General features: G+C 46.8%; 1 protein-coding gene across 2 annotated transcripts in view; it reads left to right on the top strand.

Annotated features, from left to right (window-relative positions):
- The window catches only part of TBC1D2 (TBC1 domain family member 2), a 511,011-nt gene that overhangs the window by 478,000 nt on the left and 16,155 nt on the right, over positions 1 to 16,856 (top strand). For both annotated transcript variants that reach the window (XM_078676557.1, XM_078676558.1), the window contains exon 13: positions 14,202 to 14,323. In XM_078676557.1, the coding sequence (XP_078532683.1) occupies positions 14,202 to 14,323 (122 nt within the window). The remainder of the gene's footprint in view (positions 1 to 14,201; positions 14,324 to 16,856) is intronic.

Raw genomic sequence — 16,856 nt, 5'->3', positions numbered from 1 at the left:
ATTATCACTATTATTATTAATATATTTGTTATTATTAATATTAGTTGACTGAAACCATGGAGAGCATTAGGTTTTGATAGAATAATGTCAATTCTATCCAAGAAGCCCGGTTTCCCTTTTACCGGGGAATCTGGAGAAAGCAAATCTTGTTTTGTTCTCTTTTGACCCAGTTTGTGATCTTTGGGGTCTTTATGGTATTTGGACCTGCATGATTCAACTCTGTGTTCTTCCTCTCTTCTGTCTGCCATGATCATGCAGCCTAGAGCGTAGCGAGAACTCTTGGAGAAATTCCACTTGTTACTTGGTATTTGGAGATATCGGCTGTGAAGGGTTGTAGTGCGATAGCCTGGAACTTGTTATGGAACTATAGAAGTGATATAATTGACCGCATATAGACTCAGGTGAAAGTCGAAAAGCCAGCAGCAAGATAGAGATGGAGTAGTTTCTGTCCTGTAACTCCAGTTCTGTAGTAGGGGTATCTCTGTTATAGTCATAATCTAGTGAATAGTCCCGCCCATGTGCGTGGACCCCGGAGCAATCAAAAATAATCTCTTACAGTGTCAAAAAATGCAGAAAATGCATAGACACTTAAGAGAGAATTTAAAGACAGATAATGCAGCCAAAAAGGCTACACTGTCCAGTACTTCAACTAGAAATTCCACCATAAAATCCACAAAACAGCAAAGCCTGTACAGATTTCCCTTGCTTAACAGCAAAATCCCTCAGGAATGATAGAGAGAAGAACCTGGACAGACAAGCCCCATAGGCTGCCATTATGTGGCTTAATTAGGATACTGTGCCTTTAAGGAACCTTCCAGAACCTTCTCTCAGTATCCCAGAATGCATAGCAGGTCCAACTTAGCCTCAGTTCTTTTTGAAGGCGCAGAAAACGCCAGACCTGTAGCATTATGATCATGAACAACACTCCACCGGGGAGGCGGGAGGGCGCTTATGACTATAACAGAGATACCCCTACTACAGAACTGGAGTTACAGGACAGAAACTACTCCTTCTGTAGTAGGGGATCTCTGTGTATAGTCATAATCTAGTGAATAGAATGGCAAGCCCATCCCCACACCAAGCGGCGGTGGAGAATAAAATAACGCCACTACTGTGCGAACAGATTCCGCAGCGAAGCCTGCCCAACCTGAGCGTCTGCCCTGGCATCAGTGTCCAGGCAGTAATGCTTAGCAAAGGTATGGACCGACTTCCAAGTGGCCGCCTTGCAGATCTCTGCAATGGGAACATTACGGAGCATAGCTGTCGTAGCAGCCTTGCCCCTGGTGGAATGAGCCTTAGGTTTGCCCCCTAAGGTCTTATTAGCTTTGCAGTAACACAACTGAATGCAGGACACAATCCACCTAGAGATGGACTGTTTAGAGGTAGCAAGACCCGTCCTGACTGAGCCATAATTGATGAACAATTGGTCTGACCTACGAATATCTTTAGTCTTATCAAGATAAAACTTCAGCACCCTCCGCACATCCAGGGAATGTAAAGACCTTTCCGCCGGAGATGAAGGATTCTGAAAGAACGTAGGCAAAGTGATAGTCTGATTGATATGAAAATCAGAAACAACCTTGGGAAGAAACTTAGGGTGAGTACGCATAACAACTTTAGCATTATGAAATACAGTATAAGGTTCTTGGCAACACAATGCCTGAATCTCACTCACCCTGCGGGCCGATGTAATGGCCACGAGGAACGCCGCCTTCCAGGACAGGTGCTGCAACGAAGCCTTATGAATGGGTTCAAAAGGCTCCTTCATCAATCTGGACAGCACCACATTCAAGTCCCATGAAGGCGAAGGAAGCCTGACAGGAGGGAACACTTTCTTCAAGCCTTCCAAAAAATCTTTGATCACAGGGATCTGGAAAAAGGAAGTCTGTGAAGGGCCTTTCCTGTAGGCAGTCAAAGCAGCCAGATGAACCTTAATGGAATGGACATTAAGGCCCGACTGCGCCAGATGAAGCAGATATGGAAGGATGACATCTTCCTTGCATGACATAGGATCATAGTTCTTAGACTTGCACCAGATGCAAAACCTCTTCCACTTGTAAGCATAGGAAGTCCTAGTGGAAGGTCGCTTAGCCTCCTTCAGTATGCCCATACAATCCTCTGGGAGATTCAGATGGCCATATTGCACTATTTCAGGAGCCATGCCGCCAAACTCAAAGACGAGAGGTTGGGGTGCACCATCCGCCCCCCGAACTTCGTGAGAAGGTCCGGCCTGCACGGCAGCTTCATGTGAGGAAGGAAAGATCGGTGAAGCAGGTCCGTGAACCACCACTGTCTGGGCCATTCCGGGGCAATCAGAATCATTCTCGCCCTGGATTGAGACAGCTTGATGAGAACCGCCGGAATCAGGGGAATTGGTGGAAAAGCGTACAGAAAGCTGTTCGACCAGTTGATCCATAACGCGTTCCCCAGCGTCCCTGGCTGGTAGTACCTGGAGGCGAAGCCTCGGCATTTGCTGTTTTCGGCGGTGGCAAACAGATCTACGTCTGGAGTTCCCCACCTTGCGAAGACTTCTCCTAGTACTTCGTCGTTTATGACCCATTCGTGGTTTTCCTGCACGATTCTGCTCAGTTCGTCTGCCTGAACATTCTGCACACCTGGCAGATGGGTGGCCGTTATCGACAGTCCTCGAGCCAGAAGCCAGTGCCAGATCGCCTGCGCCTCCTGCGACAGAGTGCGCGATCTCGAGCCCCCCTGCTTGTTGAGGTAATACATCGTTGTCGTGTTGTCCGTCTGAACAAGCAGAGAGTTGGTCTGAAAGGACGGATGAAAGGCCTTCAGTGCCAAGTGAACAGCTCTCAGTTCCAGGAAATTGATGTGGTACGTGGACTCCGTCGGGGACCACGTCCCTTGAATTTGCAGGTCTCCGGAATGCGCCCCCCAACCTTGGAGAGACGCATCCGTCACGATGGTCTGTGTGGGAATGTCCTTGTGGAAGGGAACGCCTCTGAGGAGATTCTCCTTCGAGCACCACCACTTTAGAGACTGAAGAGCATGTAGAGACAGTCGTATCCTGTCGTCCCAAGAACCTCTCCTCTGGTCCCACTGATCCTCCAAGCACTCCTGCAGAGGTCTCATCTGTAGCCGTGCGTGAGGAGTGAGAAAGATGCAAGAGGCCATCGATCCCAGTAGAGAAGACACCGTCCTCACAGTCGTAGACGGAGTTTTCATGAGAGCCTGAGCCTTCCGAACGAGTGATAAACGTCGCTCTTCCGAAGGAGACACGCTTGCTGACAGCGTATTGATGGAGGCCCCCAAGTACTGGATGCACTGTACCGGAATCGGGACCGACTTGGACATGTTGATGTGCAACCCCAGCTTGTTCAAGAGAACGCACGTCTTCTGGAAGTGTGCTTGAGCTTCCGAGAAGGAGGAGGCTTTGATCAACCAATCGTCCAGGTACGGGTAGACAAACACCTTGTTCTTCCTCAGGTGTGCCGCTACCACTGCCATACATTTTGAGAACGTCCTGGGTGCAGACTTCAGTCCGAAGGGTAGCACCGTGTATTGATAATGATTGGTGCCGACTTGAAAGCGCAGAAATTTCCTGTGTTTGCATGCAATGGGCACGTGGAAGTATGCGTCCTGTAGATCTATGGCACACATCCAGTCTCCTCGTTGCAGCTGAGGGTAGATCTGATGCAACGACAGCATGCGAAACTTCTCTCTTCTTTTCCTTAGCAGAACGTCCGCCTCCGTCTGAAGCTCGCGCAGTTGATACTGCGAGCTGACGGGAGGAATCGATGGAGGAGGGCTGGTGAAACGTAGACTGTATCCATTGCAAACAATATTCAGCACCCACTTGTCCTGAGTAATTTTTCTCCACTCTGCCAGAAAAAATTGAACGCTTCCCCCCACCGGAGCGGGTAACGGACGAGGGGGAAGTAACAGCTCAGGGACGGGACCCGGCCGGGCCCTTGGTCGCGGTAGAGGACTGTTGACGACCTCTACCACCCTGTCGCTTCTGGAAGGGCCGCCTGTACTGCTGCTGCTGCTGCTTCTGTTGATGTTGTCCAGCAGACTGCCCCCTTCCACGACCCTGCGACCCAAACCGACGTTGGTACTGTCGGAAGGGTTTCTTTTCCTTGGGCTTCTCCAAGCCCACTGCCGTCAGGGTCTCCGCTTCGGCCTTCATCCTGGCCATCTCATCACCCGCGTGTTTCCCGAAGAGGGTATCTCCGGAAAACGGGAGATTCGCCACGCGTTGCTGTGCTTCCGGTTTCAATGACGTCAACCTGAGCCAAGCGTGGCGTCTCTGGTGAATCCCGTGGCAATATCCGTGCGCGGACAGCAATGATATGTCCGCTGCGGCGCCGATGGCCTGATTAGAGACCAGCATCCCCTCCTGGACGATCTCCACAAAGTCCTCCTTGCGGTCTCGAGGGACAAGGTCTGCGAACTGCTCCATCGAGTCCCACAGGGACCGGTCGTAACGTCCCAGCAAAGCCGAGTCACTGGCGGCCTTCATGGACGAGGCGGATGTCCCACACGCCTTACGACCAGCAGAATCGATCCAACGGCTCTCCTTGTCCGGAGGCACCGTGGACGCAGGGGAGGTGGCATGAAGCTTCCGTGCAGCAGTCACGATGACCGAATCCGGTACCGGGTCCTTCCTCAAGAAGGCTGGGTCTGAGTCCGGAGCCCTGTACTTTTTTAGGATCCTGGAAGGTACAGACTTCACCGTTGCCGGCGTCAGGAATAGCTGTTTGGCGGGCTCAAGGAGCCCCGGCACCAGAGGTAACAGGGGGCGAGACAAGTGCCTTTTGTGTAATGTCTCAAATATCACCGAGGTAGAAGCCGTAGGTGCTTCAACCTCAATGCCCAACTTCGCCGCTCCACGCAGGAGAACCTCCTGAAATGTGCTTATATCGTCTATCGGAGACACCCTAGTCTCCGGCGAATCGGACAGCGTGGGCGAGTAGGAACGGGTCCCAGATGGAGAACGTGACCTGGACCGACGTCTCTTGTGATGACGCCTGGATCGTGAGGAAGATCCATGGCCACTCCTTGATCTGTCCCGTCTCCCCGAGCGAGACCTCGACCTCTTGGGCCTCGGACGCTCCTTCGGCCTCCCAGGGTCAGGAGTCCTAGGCTTCTTAGGAGTCTTCTTCGGAGGCGTCGGAAACTTAGGCATCGACACCGCCCTCGGTGGGACCGGGGGTGGAGGAGCAACCGGACGCGGGGTCTGCGGAGCCGGCTTCGGAGGTGGGGTAGGGGCCTTCGGAGGCGGACCCTTCGGCACAGCAGGCCGCGAAGGAGGTGTAGAAGGCTTCATCGGAGTATCCACCCCGGAATGCGCCGTTCCCGGCGAGCCACCATCTCTTCCGGAGCGTGGGGAGCCCCCCACAGTCCTGGGCCTGTCCTTAGGACCTCCAGACGTTGAAGACCGGTGCCCAGACGACGACCGATGTCCCCTCGACGTCGAACGGTCCTTCGGCGTCGACCGAATCACACTTCTCGACGTCGAACCGTGTCTCCGTCTCGACGTCGACCCCGACCAGATTGACGAGCCACGAAACCTCGACGACGGGCGATGGTGCCTCGACGGCGACCTCGACCTCTTCGCCGGCCTCGACGTCGACTTCTTGGATCGCTTCGACGTCGACCCTTTGGACCTTCTCGACGTCGACCTCTCTGACCTTCTCGACGTCGATCTCCTTGACCGTCTCGACGTCGGTCTTTTGGAATGCTTCGACGTCGACCTCTTCGGCGCCGGAGACGCCTTCCGTCTCGACGGCGACCTCGACGACGAGGATCCCCTCGACGACGATGTCCTCGACGGCGAACGGCGGTGTCGCCTCGACGGCGAGCGCCGACGCCGGGCCCTCCGATGTCGACCACTCGACGCCGACAGCGACGACGAGGATATCGACACCGGCTTCGACGGCGGCCGGAACACGTTCCTCGACGTCGACGGGCGACGTTTTCTCGACCCAGAGCCCTGGGGAGACCTGGAACTGGCCGTTGACCGTCCCCTCGACGTCGTGGTCAGCGCAACTGACCCAGACGGAGATCTTGGGCGAGGGCTGGTCTTCCTGCCCCTGGGGAGCCCCCCAGAGGCCTCAGCATGGGTAGAAGGAGCCCCTCCTGACCCACCTCGTGCCTTCAACTTTCTCTCCTCAAGTCCCTGAAGCCTGATCTTCTTCCTCTCCTTCAGGGTCCTTCCAGAGAAGCTTCTGCATATCACACACTCCTCAGGAATGTGGGAAGAGGGAAGGCAGAGAATACAGACCTCATGGGAGTCTGACCTGGCCTTCTTTCTTGAGCACTCAGGGCATTTGTCGAATAATGCAGGCATTATGGACAAAAAAGAGCGCAGAAACACAGAAAGAAAGTCACCAAAGTACTTTAAAAGTACCAAAAATCGAAATTAGTGTAAAACACTAACAAAAACCCCTGAAAAGGGAGAGCTCAATGCTCCAGGGTCCTGCTTGCAGGAGCCGGAAAAAAGAACTGAGGCTAAGTTGGACCTGCTATGCATTCTGGGATACTGAGAGAAGGTTCTGGAAGGTTCCTTAAAGGCACAGTATCCTAATTAAGCCACATAATGGCAGCCTATGGGGCTTGTCTGTCCAGGTTCTTCTCTCTATCATTCCTGAGGGATTTTGCTGTTAAGCAAGGGAAATCTGTACAGGCTTTGCTGTTTTGTGGATTTTATGGTGGAATTTCTAGTTGAAGTACTGGACAGTGTAGCCTTTTTGGCTGCATTATCTGTCTTTAAATTCTCTCTTAAGTGTCTATGCATTTTCTGCATTTTTTGACACTGTAAGAGATTATTTTTGATTGCTCCGGGGTCCACGCACATGGGCGGGACTATTCACTAGATTATGACTATACACAGAGATCCCCTACTACAGAAATAAACAAATCCTATGCTAAGGCCCTGATTACTTAGAGAGGCAGAAAACATGAGCTGTATGCGTTGCGAGGCATGATGAAAACAAAACCCCAAAATTCGCGTAGCTGAGCCTCAAAACATGAACGCAAGTCAGATGCAGACATGGTGATCCCACTTAACCTTTTGGGCTACATGCAGCTGATTTGCATTAGTCGTTGAAGCATGAGAGATTTTAAGCTAGATTTAAGTTATAAATGAGTGGTGTATTTGCAGACACTTGCAGCCACTAGCCACTCACTACCTGTCACTGTTTGCAGTTACCACTAGGATATGAAAGCCAGTATATGCTAAGGAAATTACAAAGAATGCAGCAGCATCTGTAGAATATATTCTCTCCTGTGACTTCTACTCACCAAGTTACAATCAATGCACTGATATTTTTAAAGTTCTTTGACACTTGACATATGCAGACACAACTACTTGCTTCTACATGGCACAGCTTGCCACCACTTGAAGTCACCACTGGGATAGGGTAGCTACCCCTGGGATACGGCAGTCAGTCTCAGAAACAGTGGCATTAAACAGTTTAAAAACACAACAGCTTCCTTACAATACTTTCTGTTTTGTAGCTTCTCCACATGAAGCAGAATCGCATTAGTCGAGGTAACATGAGGTAATTCAAACCGTCGATGAGTTAAATAAGCGGTGCACTTTTATATTTGCAGACAGCACAATTTGTCACTGCTTGCCATTATTTGCCACCATTTCTTATCAGTGCTTTTCACTACTTCTCACTGCATGTGACTACTTGCTACTACTAGCCTCCACATGCAGTCAGCTGTACTTTGCCATATTATAGAAAGCAAGATAGCAGAACACTGTGCCAGTACCAATCAGATAGTGCCACATTAGAAAGTTTAAAAAAAGGCGGTGTTGAGATGCATTTATAAAGCGTATGGAATGCTCATAGCCGCCATTTTATATTGCAGCACTTTAGGAAGCAAGGTGTTCCCATAAAATTTCCTTCAGTGGACTAACCAAGACAGGGCATGCACACCAGAAGAGATTAGGGATGTTGCACCTGATGCTTAACTATAGGGATGTTTTTATTGTTGAAAATCAGACTCTGCATCGCAATGCATGAGGCGGTATTACGGGCCTTTAAGGAGAAACGGGTGCCATTTTGAAGATCGCCTCACAGACATTGGGTGGCAGACGCTTTAACCCGTTGTGTTGTGAACCATATGTCAAAAATCTCTTAATGGATACAAACAACCACATGAGGAACACTTTGGACATGCGGGAGCTCAATTTCTATGCGGGATATTTATCAAGGGAAAGGCAAAAACCGCATTATAAATCAGTCTGGGTCCAGATCTCTGCCGTTACGCTGCTATCTTCGAAGGCTACTAGCTACGCCCTCTAACTAGTAAAGTATGTTTAGAAAGAATCACATACCGTTTCCTGATGTGCATTGTATGATCCACATAATTAGAAATCTTTGCTTACTTTTTATGCAGTTCACCTTTATCGTCCCTTATTTTAAAGTATGACCCTATTATAGAAATCTCCTTCTTATCTCATTTTTCCCATATACCTTCCCAACCAATATGTGACTTTATCTCTCGAAAAGAGAATGTATGTGACCAAATGCTCTCTGGAAAGTGATGGTATCAAATCTGAGAAGAGATGAATGCCTATGGAATTTCCCTTTCATAGGAACTTTACAAAGGTGATATAGGTCACAACCACACCACTCACCAATTCCCATGTTATGTTATGTTATAAGTTTGGTAGAGCGCGACAGCTGCCCCAGCAAAGAGGCGTCCCGGCGCTAAGAAACCACAGACACTACCCTGAGAATGAGAAGAGTGGGATAGACAGGTGGCCTAGGGAGAGGGGAACAGGTAGGTCTTGATGGCCTTCCGAAAAGTAGATAAGTTTTCCAAAGAACGGATGTTTAATGGCAGAGCGTTCCAGAGCTTGGCTCCCAGAACCCTAAAGGAGCGACCACCAGTGCGGCAGAGCTTTATACGGGGTACGTTCAGTAGGTGCTGGCCAGATGAACGCAGATTGCGCCGCGGCACGTACAGTGTAAGGAGAGGTCGCAATAGCTCAGGGCATCCGAGTTTAAGTATTTTGAATGTCATAATAAGGGTTTTGAACTGGATTCTGGATTCGATGGGTTACCAGTGCAGCTTACGGATGGTGGCTCTGGCCATGATATCATAGAGTTGATGTTACAATGTGGGTAATGCAGAAGGTTCCACTCTACATCTATTAATTCCATTTTATTTTTTAAGCACAGTATATCTGCAGTGCTGCCTACATTTAGTTACAAATTGTATCCCTTAGCTCTTGCTAAGCCTCTAGTCATCTTAGTCTGGGTCAACTTTAACAATTTTCTGCCAAATCTGTATTCATGTACTTTAGAAGCATGAAAGGCATAATCTATCAGTTCTATCCATAACCCATCCCATGTTTGGGAATCCCACATCCTAACATTTCCCAAGCACTATTGATGTAGTAAATTGCAAAAATACTCAGAAAATCCAATTTAGAAATGTCCAATAAGCCACAAAATATACCTCTCAGGTTAATGGTAGACATGGACAAACTTCACTTAGTTTCTGTTGCAAAAATGATGCTAAATGGTCACAAAAGGTGCAAAAGAAGGCATTATTTTGTGAAATGCCAATCTGGCTCAAAATGTGTCCTTGGGTCCATTTTGAAGTACAAAATTGAATGTGATGCTAACAACAGACACACGTTTGGTTCAGTCATGTTTTTACTGTGCTACCATAGTAGCTTTTTCATCCCAACTAAATCTCAATTACAAGACATGGCATAATGTCATAATCTCAGACATTTTGTATAACAATCGTAGAGTGAAATACTGAAACGTATGTGAGACTGTGCTGGTATAAACAAATTACAACCAAATTTAGTTAATTGACTGTTTAAGGTTGAGACGTTCAGAGTGTCCAAGGAATCCTAAGGTACATAATTGAGCAGGCTTCTTCAACTGGCAGCTTGTGAACTACTGGTAGCCCTCCAGCTACATTTAAGTAGCATTCATGTGGTCCAGCTATCTTTTAGTAGCTCTCTTATGTACAGCCCAGCCTACTAACTTAGAAGCTTTGGGCCTGATATATTTTTTGGTGGGACCTCGACAGAGTGGGCTTTTTTAGCAGCCTTCCCATCCTCCGCCAGGACTTCACCCCACCCCCCTGCGGTAGGATGGGCTGCAGCAGGCAGCGGCAGAATTCCAGCCAGGATTCAGGCCCTCCAGATTTGGATGTGGGCTGTTTCGAAGGGAATTCCGGCATTAATCCCTCCTACTTTGAGTTGGCGGAGTGGGATGAAAAGGAGTGTAAAACACACCTTTTTGTGGGATTCAGACTGCGATTTTGTCCTCAACTCCTTCGCCTAGCTCCCACCTTACCTGCTACACCTTGACTGCGACAGACCCGCACCCCATCAGATGGACCTGAAGGTAGGTGTTTGTGGTGTGTGCGGGTATACATTGCATGTTGTGTGTAGGTTGGTGGGGTGCAATGAAGAATGTACAAAATATGCTCACTACACAACATTTATACATATATGTACATAAAAATATGTTACTCAGCTGTCTTCCTACCACCACAGTCGCTCTCCGTCAGCACTCCACCGACAGGACACCGCTAGCCCAACGGGAACTTCCAAATTAGGACTGACAGCGGGCGGGTTGCCAGCACTGAAGACCGCTGCCACAATGTTCTTCTGCGTATCACATATACATCTAATTGAAGCGGCCGTAAGACCATCAGCTCGGCGGAGTACTCAATCCTGCTGAATTAATATTGGTATACCAAAATGGACAGTTTTATTTGAGACGAAAATGGGCGTATTTTCAGACCTCATCAGCAAGTTTGCAGAAAATGGCTGAATTTCCAAAACATATTTAAAGCCGATACTTCAGTGAAAAAACAAGTGACAATGAGGAGATTTACTACAAATATTATTACTTTGGTGCCAATGCATTGTAGCTATGGCTCTTAACTATTACCAATGTAGAGGCATTCTAAGTTGACAATGTATTTTTTCCACTACTGCTTGCAAGCCTGCTTGATGCACTGAGATGCTCATTGCTGGTTATCTTGCATATGGTAGCCGTTAATGTCATTTTGCCTGAGGTGATCACACTGACTCCACTAATAGAAGCTCTGGATGATTTTTACTGAACGTAATTAGCTCTTATTACAGATCGCTGGTATAATGCCTGTGTGCATCCTACGGTCTGTTGGAAGGAATCCACACCACATTTCAGGAACCACTGTCAATCAAAAAATCTTCTCAGTACAATAAACAAATTTCTTTGCGGCCAGGGATTTTATGGTGCATAACCTACCACTGGGCACTAACATTAAACTGTGCCATGAACTTTTACCATTGAAGTTGATTCGGGATGGTTGCGGAGAGAGACTTTTTTCACTGAGAGTAATCTACTTACCTGTTTAAGTACATTCTCACAATAAATCAAGTGCCAATTCTTAAATGCGCTAACAATTTTACAGCAGTTGGGAAATGTGGAATTAACCCTGCATTTTCAACTTTCTCCCACAGATTTTGAATTTCTTGTGGAGATATTGTTATGTAGGTTTTTCTGCATTTTTGGGAATATAGTTATAAATGGAGCCGGCCATGGTGTATTGGTGCTCTAATGCTTTACAACCACTTGTTTGAAATTATAAAACCAAGGGGCATATTATCAAGAAAGGCGAGAAAATTATCGCCACTTTAGCGGTAGAAAAGTGCCGCTAAAGCGGCGATATTGTCCTTGATAATATGCCCTTGTGATTTCCCATAGCAGCCCAGGTTAACACTAGAACCTGGGCTGGTATTGGAATTCACAAGCGGCAGTTTCCTGCCGCTAAAGCGGCGATAATTTTATCGCCTCTCTTGACAATATGCCCCCAAGTTACTATAAATCTATGGAAAGGCAGAAATATGTTGAAGCAGGATTACTTTAAAACAAACACTCAAAAACATCCTATTGTGCAATGTTAAATTAAGGCAGTTACTGGTGAAACAGTGAAAGTGGCCAAGCTCCGACAGGTGACTTGGGCTCACACTAGCACAGCATTTATGGTTAATACTAACAGTATAAAAATAATATTCTACCTTAAGACCTCAGTTCACATACAAAACGATTTTTGATTTTCATATCATGCAATTTTAATCATTGCTTTCAACTTAGTGTTCCTTGATTTACAAACTACAAAATTGCACTTATTTAAAAAATAATCACAAATACATATAAATCAAATATCAAGCAATCACATGGTAAAATGCAAAAATGTAAACTATGAAGCCATCCCAATGCATTTCGGAACTCCCGTCCCTTCGTCAGGGTGAATTCTGAAAAAATTATTGAAACATTTATCAGTATTTCATTTTTGTCGCACAGACTACACAATAACCCAACAATAAGTAAGTTACACTGTAACCAGACCTTAAATGTGGCTCATGCTTTGGACAGGAGTGCCCACCCACAGGACAGCCCATCCTAGTCATTCAAGCAGTTACAATGCGGTATATAAATCCATCACCCAATTGAAACCGGCCTGTGAAGATTAATGATGTGCCCAAATCACCGCCTGTCAATTCCAAAACTCTAAGCTGCCTAGGTACTGTGAAAGTAGAAACAATTACACTTTATGATGCACTGTTACTGGTGAAAGGCATGATCTTGTATTTTGTGAATTGTTTTCACTAGCTGCAGTTTCTATCATTACACTGCACGTTCCATCATCAAGTGTTTCATTGCTCTTCCACTCACCCCTTTGGCTCTCGTTATGAGTCGGATGGTAAATGGGCTCCATTTGCCCAACCCGGCATTATTGATATTGGGGTTACCAGTAACTCTGGGTGTGGGGAGAAATGTGCCCATTACAAGGAGACCATGAAGGTCAGCTAAGAAATGAGGAATTACCAAGGGACTTGGGGCCATATTAACAAGAAACTATGTAAAAATGATCGCCGCTTTAGCGTCAGGAAACTGCTGCTAAAGTGGCGATAAGGGGCTTGTGAATTCCCACATAAGCCCATTTTCTGGTATGAACCTGGGCTCCTATTGGAATTCACAAGGTCATATTATCAAGCCCCTTATTGCCGTTTTAGCAGCAGTTTACTGCCGCTAAAGTGACGATAATGTTTGTGCCGTTCTTGATAATATGGCCCAAAGTCCCCTGGTAATTCCTTGTTTTGAGCCAGTGTTGTATGATGTTACAACACGATCTTTTAGATCGCGGTACATCACAATGCATCTTTTATAACGCAAGTCGTTACCACGACTTGCGCTGTAGGGTGCTGGACTTAGGAATAGTAAGATTTACTATTCCAACTCCAGCCTACGTACAGTAGGGAAGGTGTTGGAATAGTACATCTACTATTCCTGAGTCTAGAGCGCCCTCCAGCGCAAGTCGTGGTAACGACTTGCGTTGTAAAAGACCCGTGGTAATGGCAGCGCGGTGTTTTGACCGCGTTGTCATGGATGTTTCCCAACTGCTTTCACCAGCCCCATCAAAAGTGAGAGGCCACTCAGTCAGTCAAGTTTCTTTATTCGGCTAAAAAGCCATAAAAGATAATATACAATAAATGAAATTAGATAAAATCTAGACAATTATATAACCATACTAAAAAATCAAAATGATAATATTGACAGCTCTTTAACTAAAAGTTGGAGACGATGTAAACAATCTTTGTAAGATTTAAAAGAAAGGGTGCGTAAAAAAGTGTAATAAATATATGTGCCGAGGGTAGACCTAAAATTTGCAAAAGAACATAAAATGTTCCGTTGATTGCTTAGAAATGGTATCACAAGGACAGGGGGGCAGGGATTGAAACCAAGTACCCTGGTGGGGAAAAGTTACAATAAAATGCAGGATGCTAAATCTGAATCATTATTAGTAACCCAAGTTAAATAGTGTTCCTTCCCTGCTTCCAACTATAAGTCCAGATAGCACTGCACTATCCTTAATCATTGATTTTTATCAAATCTATCATGATTTTTAAATTGCCAAAATAAAGTTTTCACCATAGATTTAGATAAATTATCAATTTCATTGGGTGAATAAAATAAATTAGAGAGACTTATGTCAGTAAGGCCCCTTTTAACAAGAGCAAGGCAATGAATTAAAAAGGCTCTATCTTGCCTCAAATAGTCTTCTATAACAGTGCAAGAGAAGCTAGTATATCTTGAGTGCCATTAAGAATGAGGTCTTAAATGTGATGTTCTGTTGCCAGAGAGTCTATTCTGTGTGTAATGCAATGCTTTGGTACTGAGTGTTTGAATTGTTTACAGGTGATATTTCGTTACGCCCTGGCAATCTTCAAGTATAACGAGGAGGAGATTTTGAAAAAACACGAGTCCACGGAGATATACCAGTATCTGGCATCGTTCACCCAAACTATATGTGACGGCAGGTGAGGTCAAAGGGCATTTGCTGATACACCTAAAGGTTCTGTAGCTGCTATCTGTTTTTAACGTTTTTGTATTTACTATTGCGCTGTTATTTTTGCTATAATTTGTAATCAGTGTGTGCTGAATAAACAATCATACTGTTGTGCTTGTAATCTCTAGAACAAAGCAGTGTGTGAATTTATTTGTTACATTATTTTTGGAGACATGTTCGGGTAAACAAGTTTATTTCTATGATAAAAAAATTTAGGCAACGTATCACCATGTATTCATTCAAGAAATGTAGCAGGAAAACTGAAAGGGTGCTGGCACAAATGGCAATACATAGAATAAAAATTTCGGATACCATCATACTAAAATGGGAAATATATTTTTTATGAAAGACCCAAAATACTACTTATAGCTGTGCATGATGTTATTTTATTTTTCTTGTTACTGAATAGCTTACCCAGACAATCTACCACTTCTCGAAGCCTCAAAACAAGCCAGCTGGTACACTACAGAGCTCAGAACCACCAAGCGCAACTGCTACTGACTCAAGGAGCGCTGGCTTCTCCAAAGACCCTTTCAACAGAGCTGCCCACAAAGCAGCCCTTAGCAACTGCCACTGCTGCATCGAGGAGGCCAAGAGAGCAGCCATCACCAACTGCATCGACACCGCAGCCAACCAGACGAAGGAACTATTCAAGATTGTCAAGGAATTTGCCAGCCTTCCAGCCACAGAGAACACTATCCACCCCTCCCAAGAACTATGCGACTCCCTCTCGCACTACTCCCACAGCAAGATAGTCATGATCTACAGCAACTTTCCACTCCCCAACTCACCAACCTCAGCCTCGACAACCTCAAGCAACCAGCAATCACCAGCTGAACACTAATCACCTGGTCTCCACTCACTGTACAGACCACCATGACCATCATGTTGTCTATCCACTCTGGGGTACCCACCGCACCCTGACCCACCAACTCTTCAACCTTAGAGCCAACCCTGCATCCTCAACACCTCCATCTCCACAGCAAACTTTCCAGATTGATGGAAGCACGTGGAGGTCAGACCCCTCCTGAAAAAGCCCTCGGCCAACCCCAGCGACCTCAAAAACATCTGACAATCTCCCTTCTCACCTTCCCAGCCAAAGTACTGGAGTAGGCCACCAAACAGAAGCTCACCAAATTCTTGGAACTCAACCAACTACTTGACCCCTCACAATCTGGATTCCCTGCCAACCAAAGCAGCAAGACTGTGCTGATCGGCCCCAGAGACGACATCAGATCTCTCCTCTACCGCAGAGAAACTTTGGCTCTGATCCACCTCAACCTCTCCGCTGCATTTGTCACCATCTCCCACCACACCCTCATCTCCACACCGCGTGCGTATAGCACAATGCCCTCAAATGGATCACATTTTTCCTCTCAGGACACCCACACAGCATCCAAATGTCTCCCTTCTCATCCGCACCCAAGGATATCACCTGCAGCATACCCCAAGGATCATCCCTCAGCCCCACCCTATTCAACATCTACATGACCCCCCTCGCAAACATTGTCAGGTCCCTCAGTCTCAACATAATCTCCTACACTGACAACAGTAAACTCATCCTCTCACTCATCTAGGACCCTACCAACGCCAAAACCAACTTCCTGAGCACCATGATAGACGTAAACAAGTGGACAGCTGCCTCAAGCTCATCTCCAACAAAACAGAAGTACTGATCTTTTGCTATAACAGCTCTGTAAGGGACCACAACTGGTGGCCAGCAGAACTCATACCAACACCCACACCGACAGACCACCCATGCATCCTCGGCATCATCCTCGACAGGCAACTGCCAATGAGACGACAAGTCAATGCAGTCGTCTCTTCATGCTTCCACACCCTCCACGTGCTCCACAAAATCTTCAGATGGATCCCCATCACCACCAGAAAGACCGTCACGCTGGCCCTCGTCACCAGCCTGCTAGACTACGACAACGTTCTCTATGTCGGAATCTCCAACCAACTCCTCAAAAAACTCCAGACCATACAGAACACCTCAGCCAGACTCATGCTGGACCTCCACAAATGGTCCTACATCATCCCCCAACTCATAGAACTCCGCTAGCTCCCTATCCAGAAGAGAGGTCAGTTCAAGATCTCATACACGCTTACAAACTTCTACACAACCAAGGACCTTCCTACATCAATCATCTATGAACGTCCACCTGCCCGCAAGACACCTGTGCTCTGTCGAATTAGCTCACACCCTACATCATCATAGCCACAGAAGGGGCAGCTCCTTCTCCAACATTGCTGCCGAGACCTGGAACGCCCTACCCCTTCTCCTCCGCACAGCTCCCACCCTGGCAGAGTCCAGAAGAAGCTCAAGACCTGGATTGTCAACTGAAACACATCACCTCAGCGCCCAGGTGCCCTTAGGGGTGAGAATGTGTGGTGTACAAATACTGATTGATTGATAAAATTATATCTCTATCATTGAAGCATAATCACCAGTGAAAACCGTGGTCCCCAGTCACCTGGACCAAAGAAAGCATATAGGCGTT

Source organism: Lissotriton helveticus, chromosome 2_1 (genome assembly GCF_964261635.1).
Source record: "Lissotriton helveticus chromosome 2_1, aLisHel1.1, whole genome shotgun sequence".
In the NCBI taxonomy this organism is placed as follows: domain Eukaryota; kingdom Metazoa; phylum Chordata; class Amphibia; order Caudata; family Salamandridae; genus Lissotriton; species Lissotriton helveticus.
This window is presented reverse-complemented; position numbering and strand designations above follow the sequence as displayed.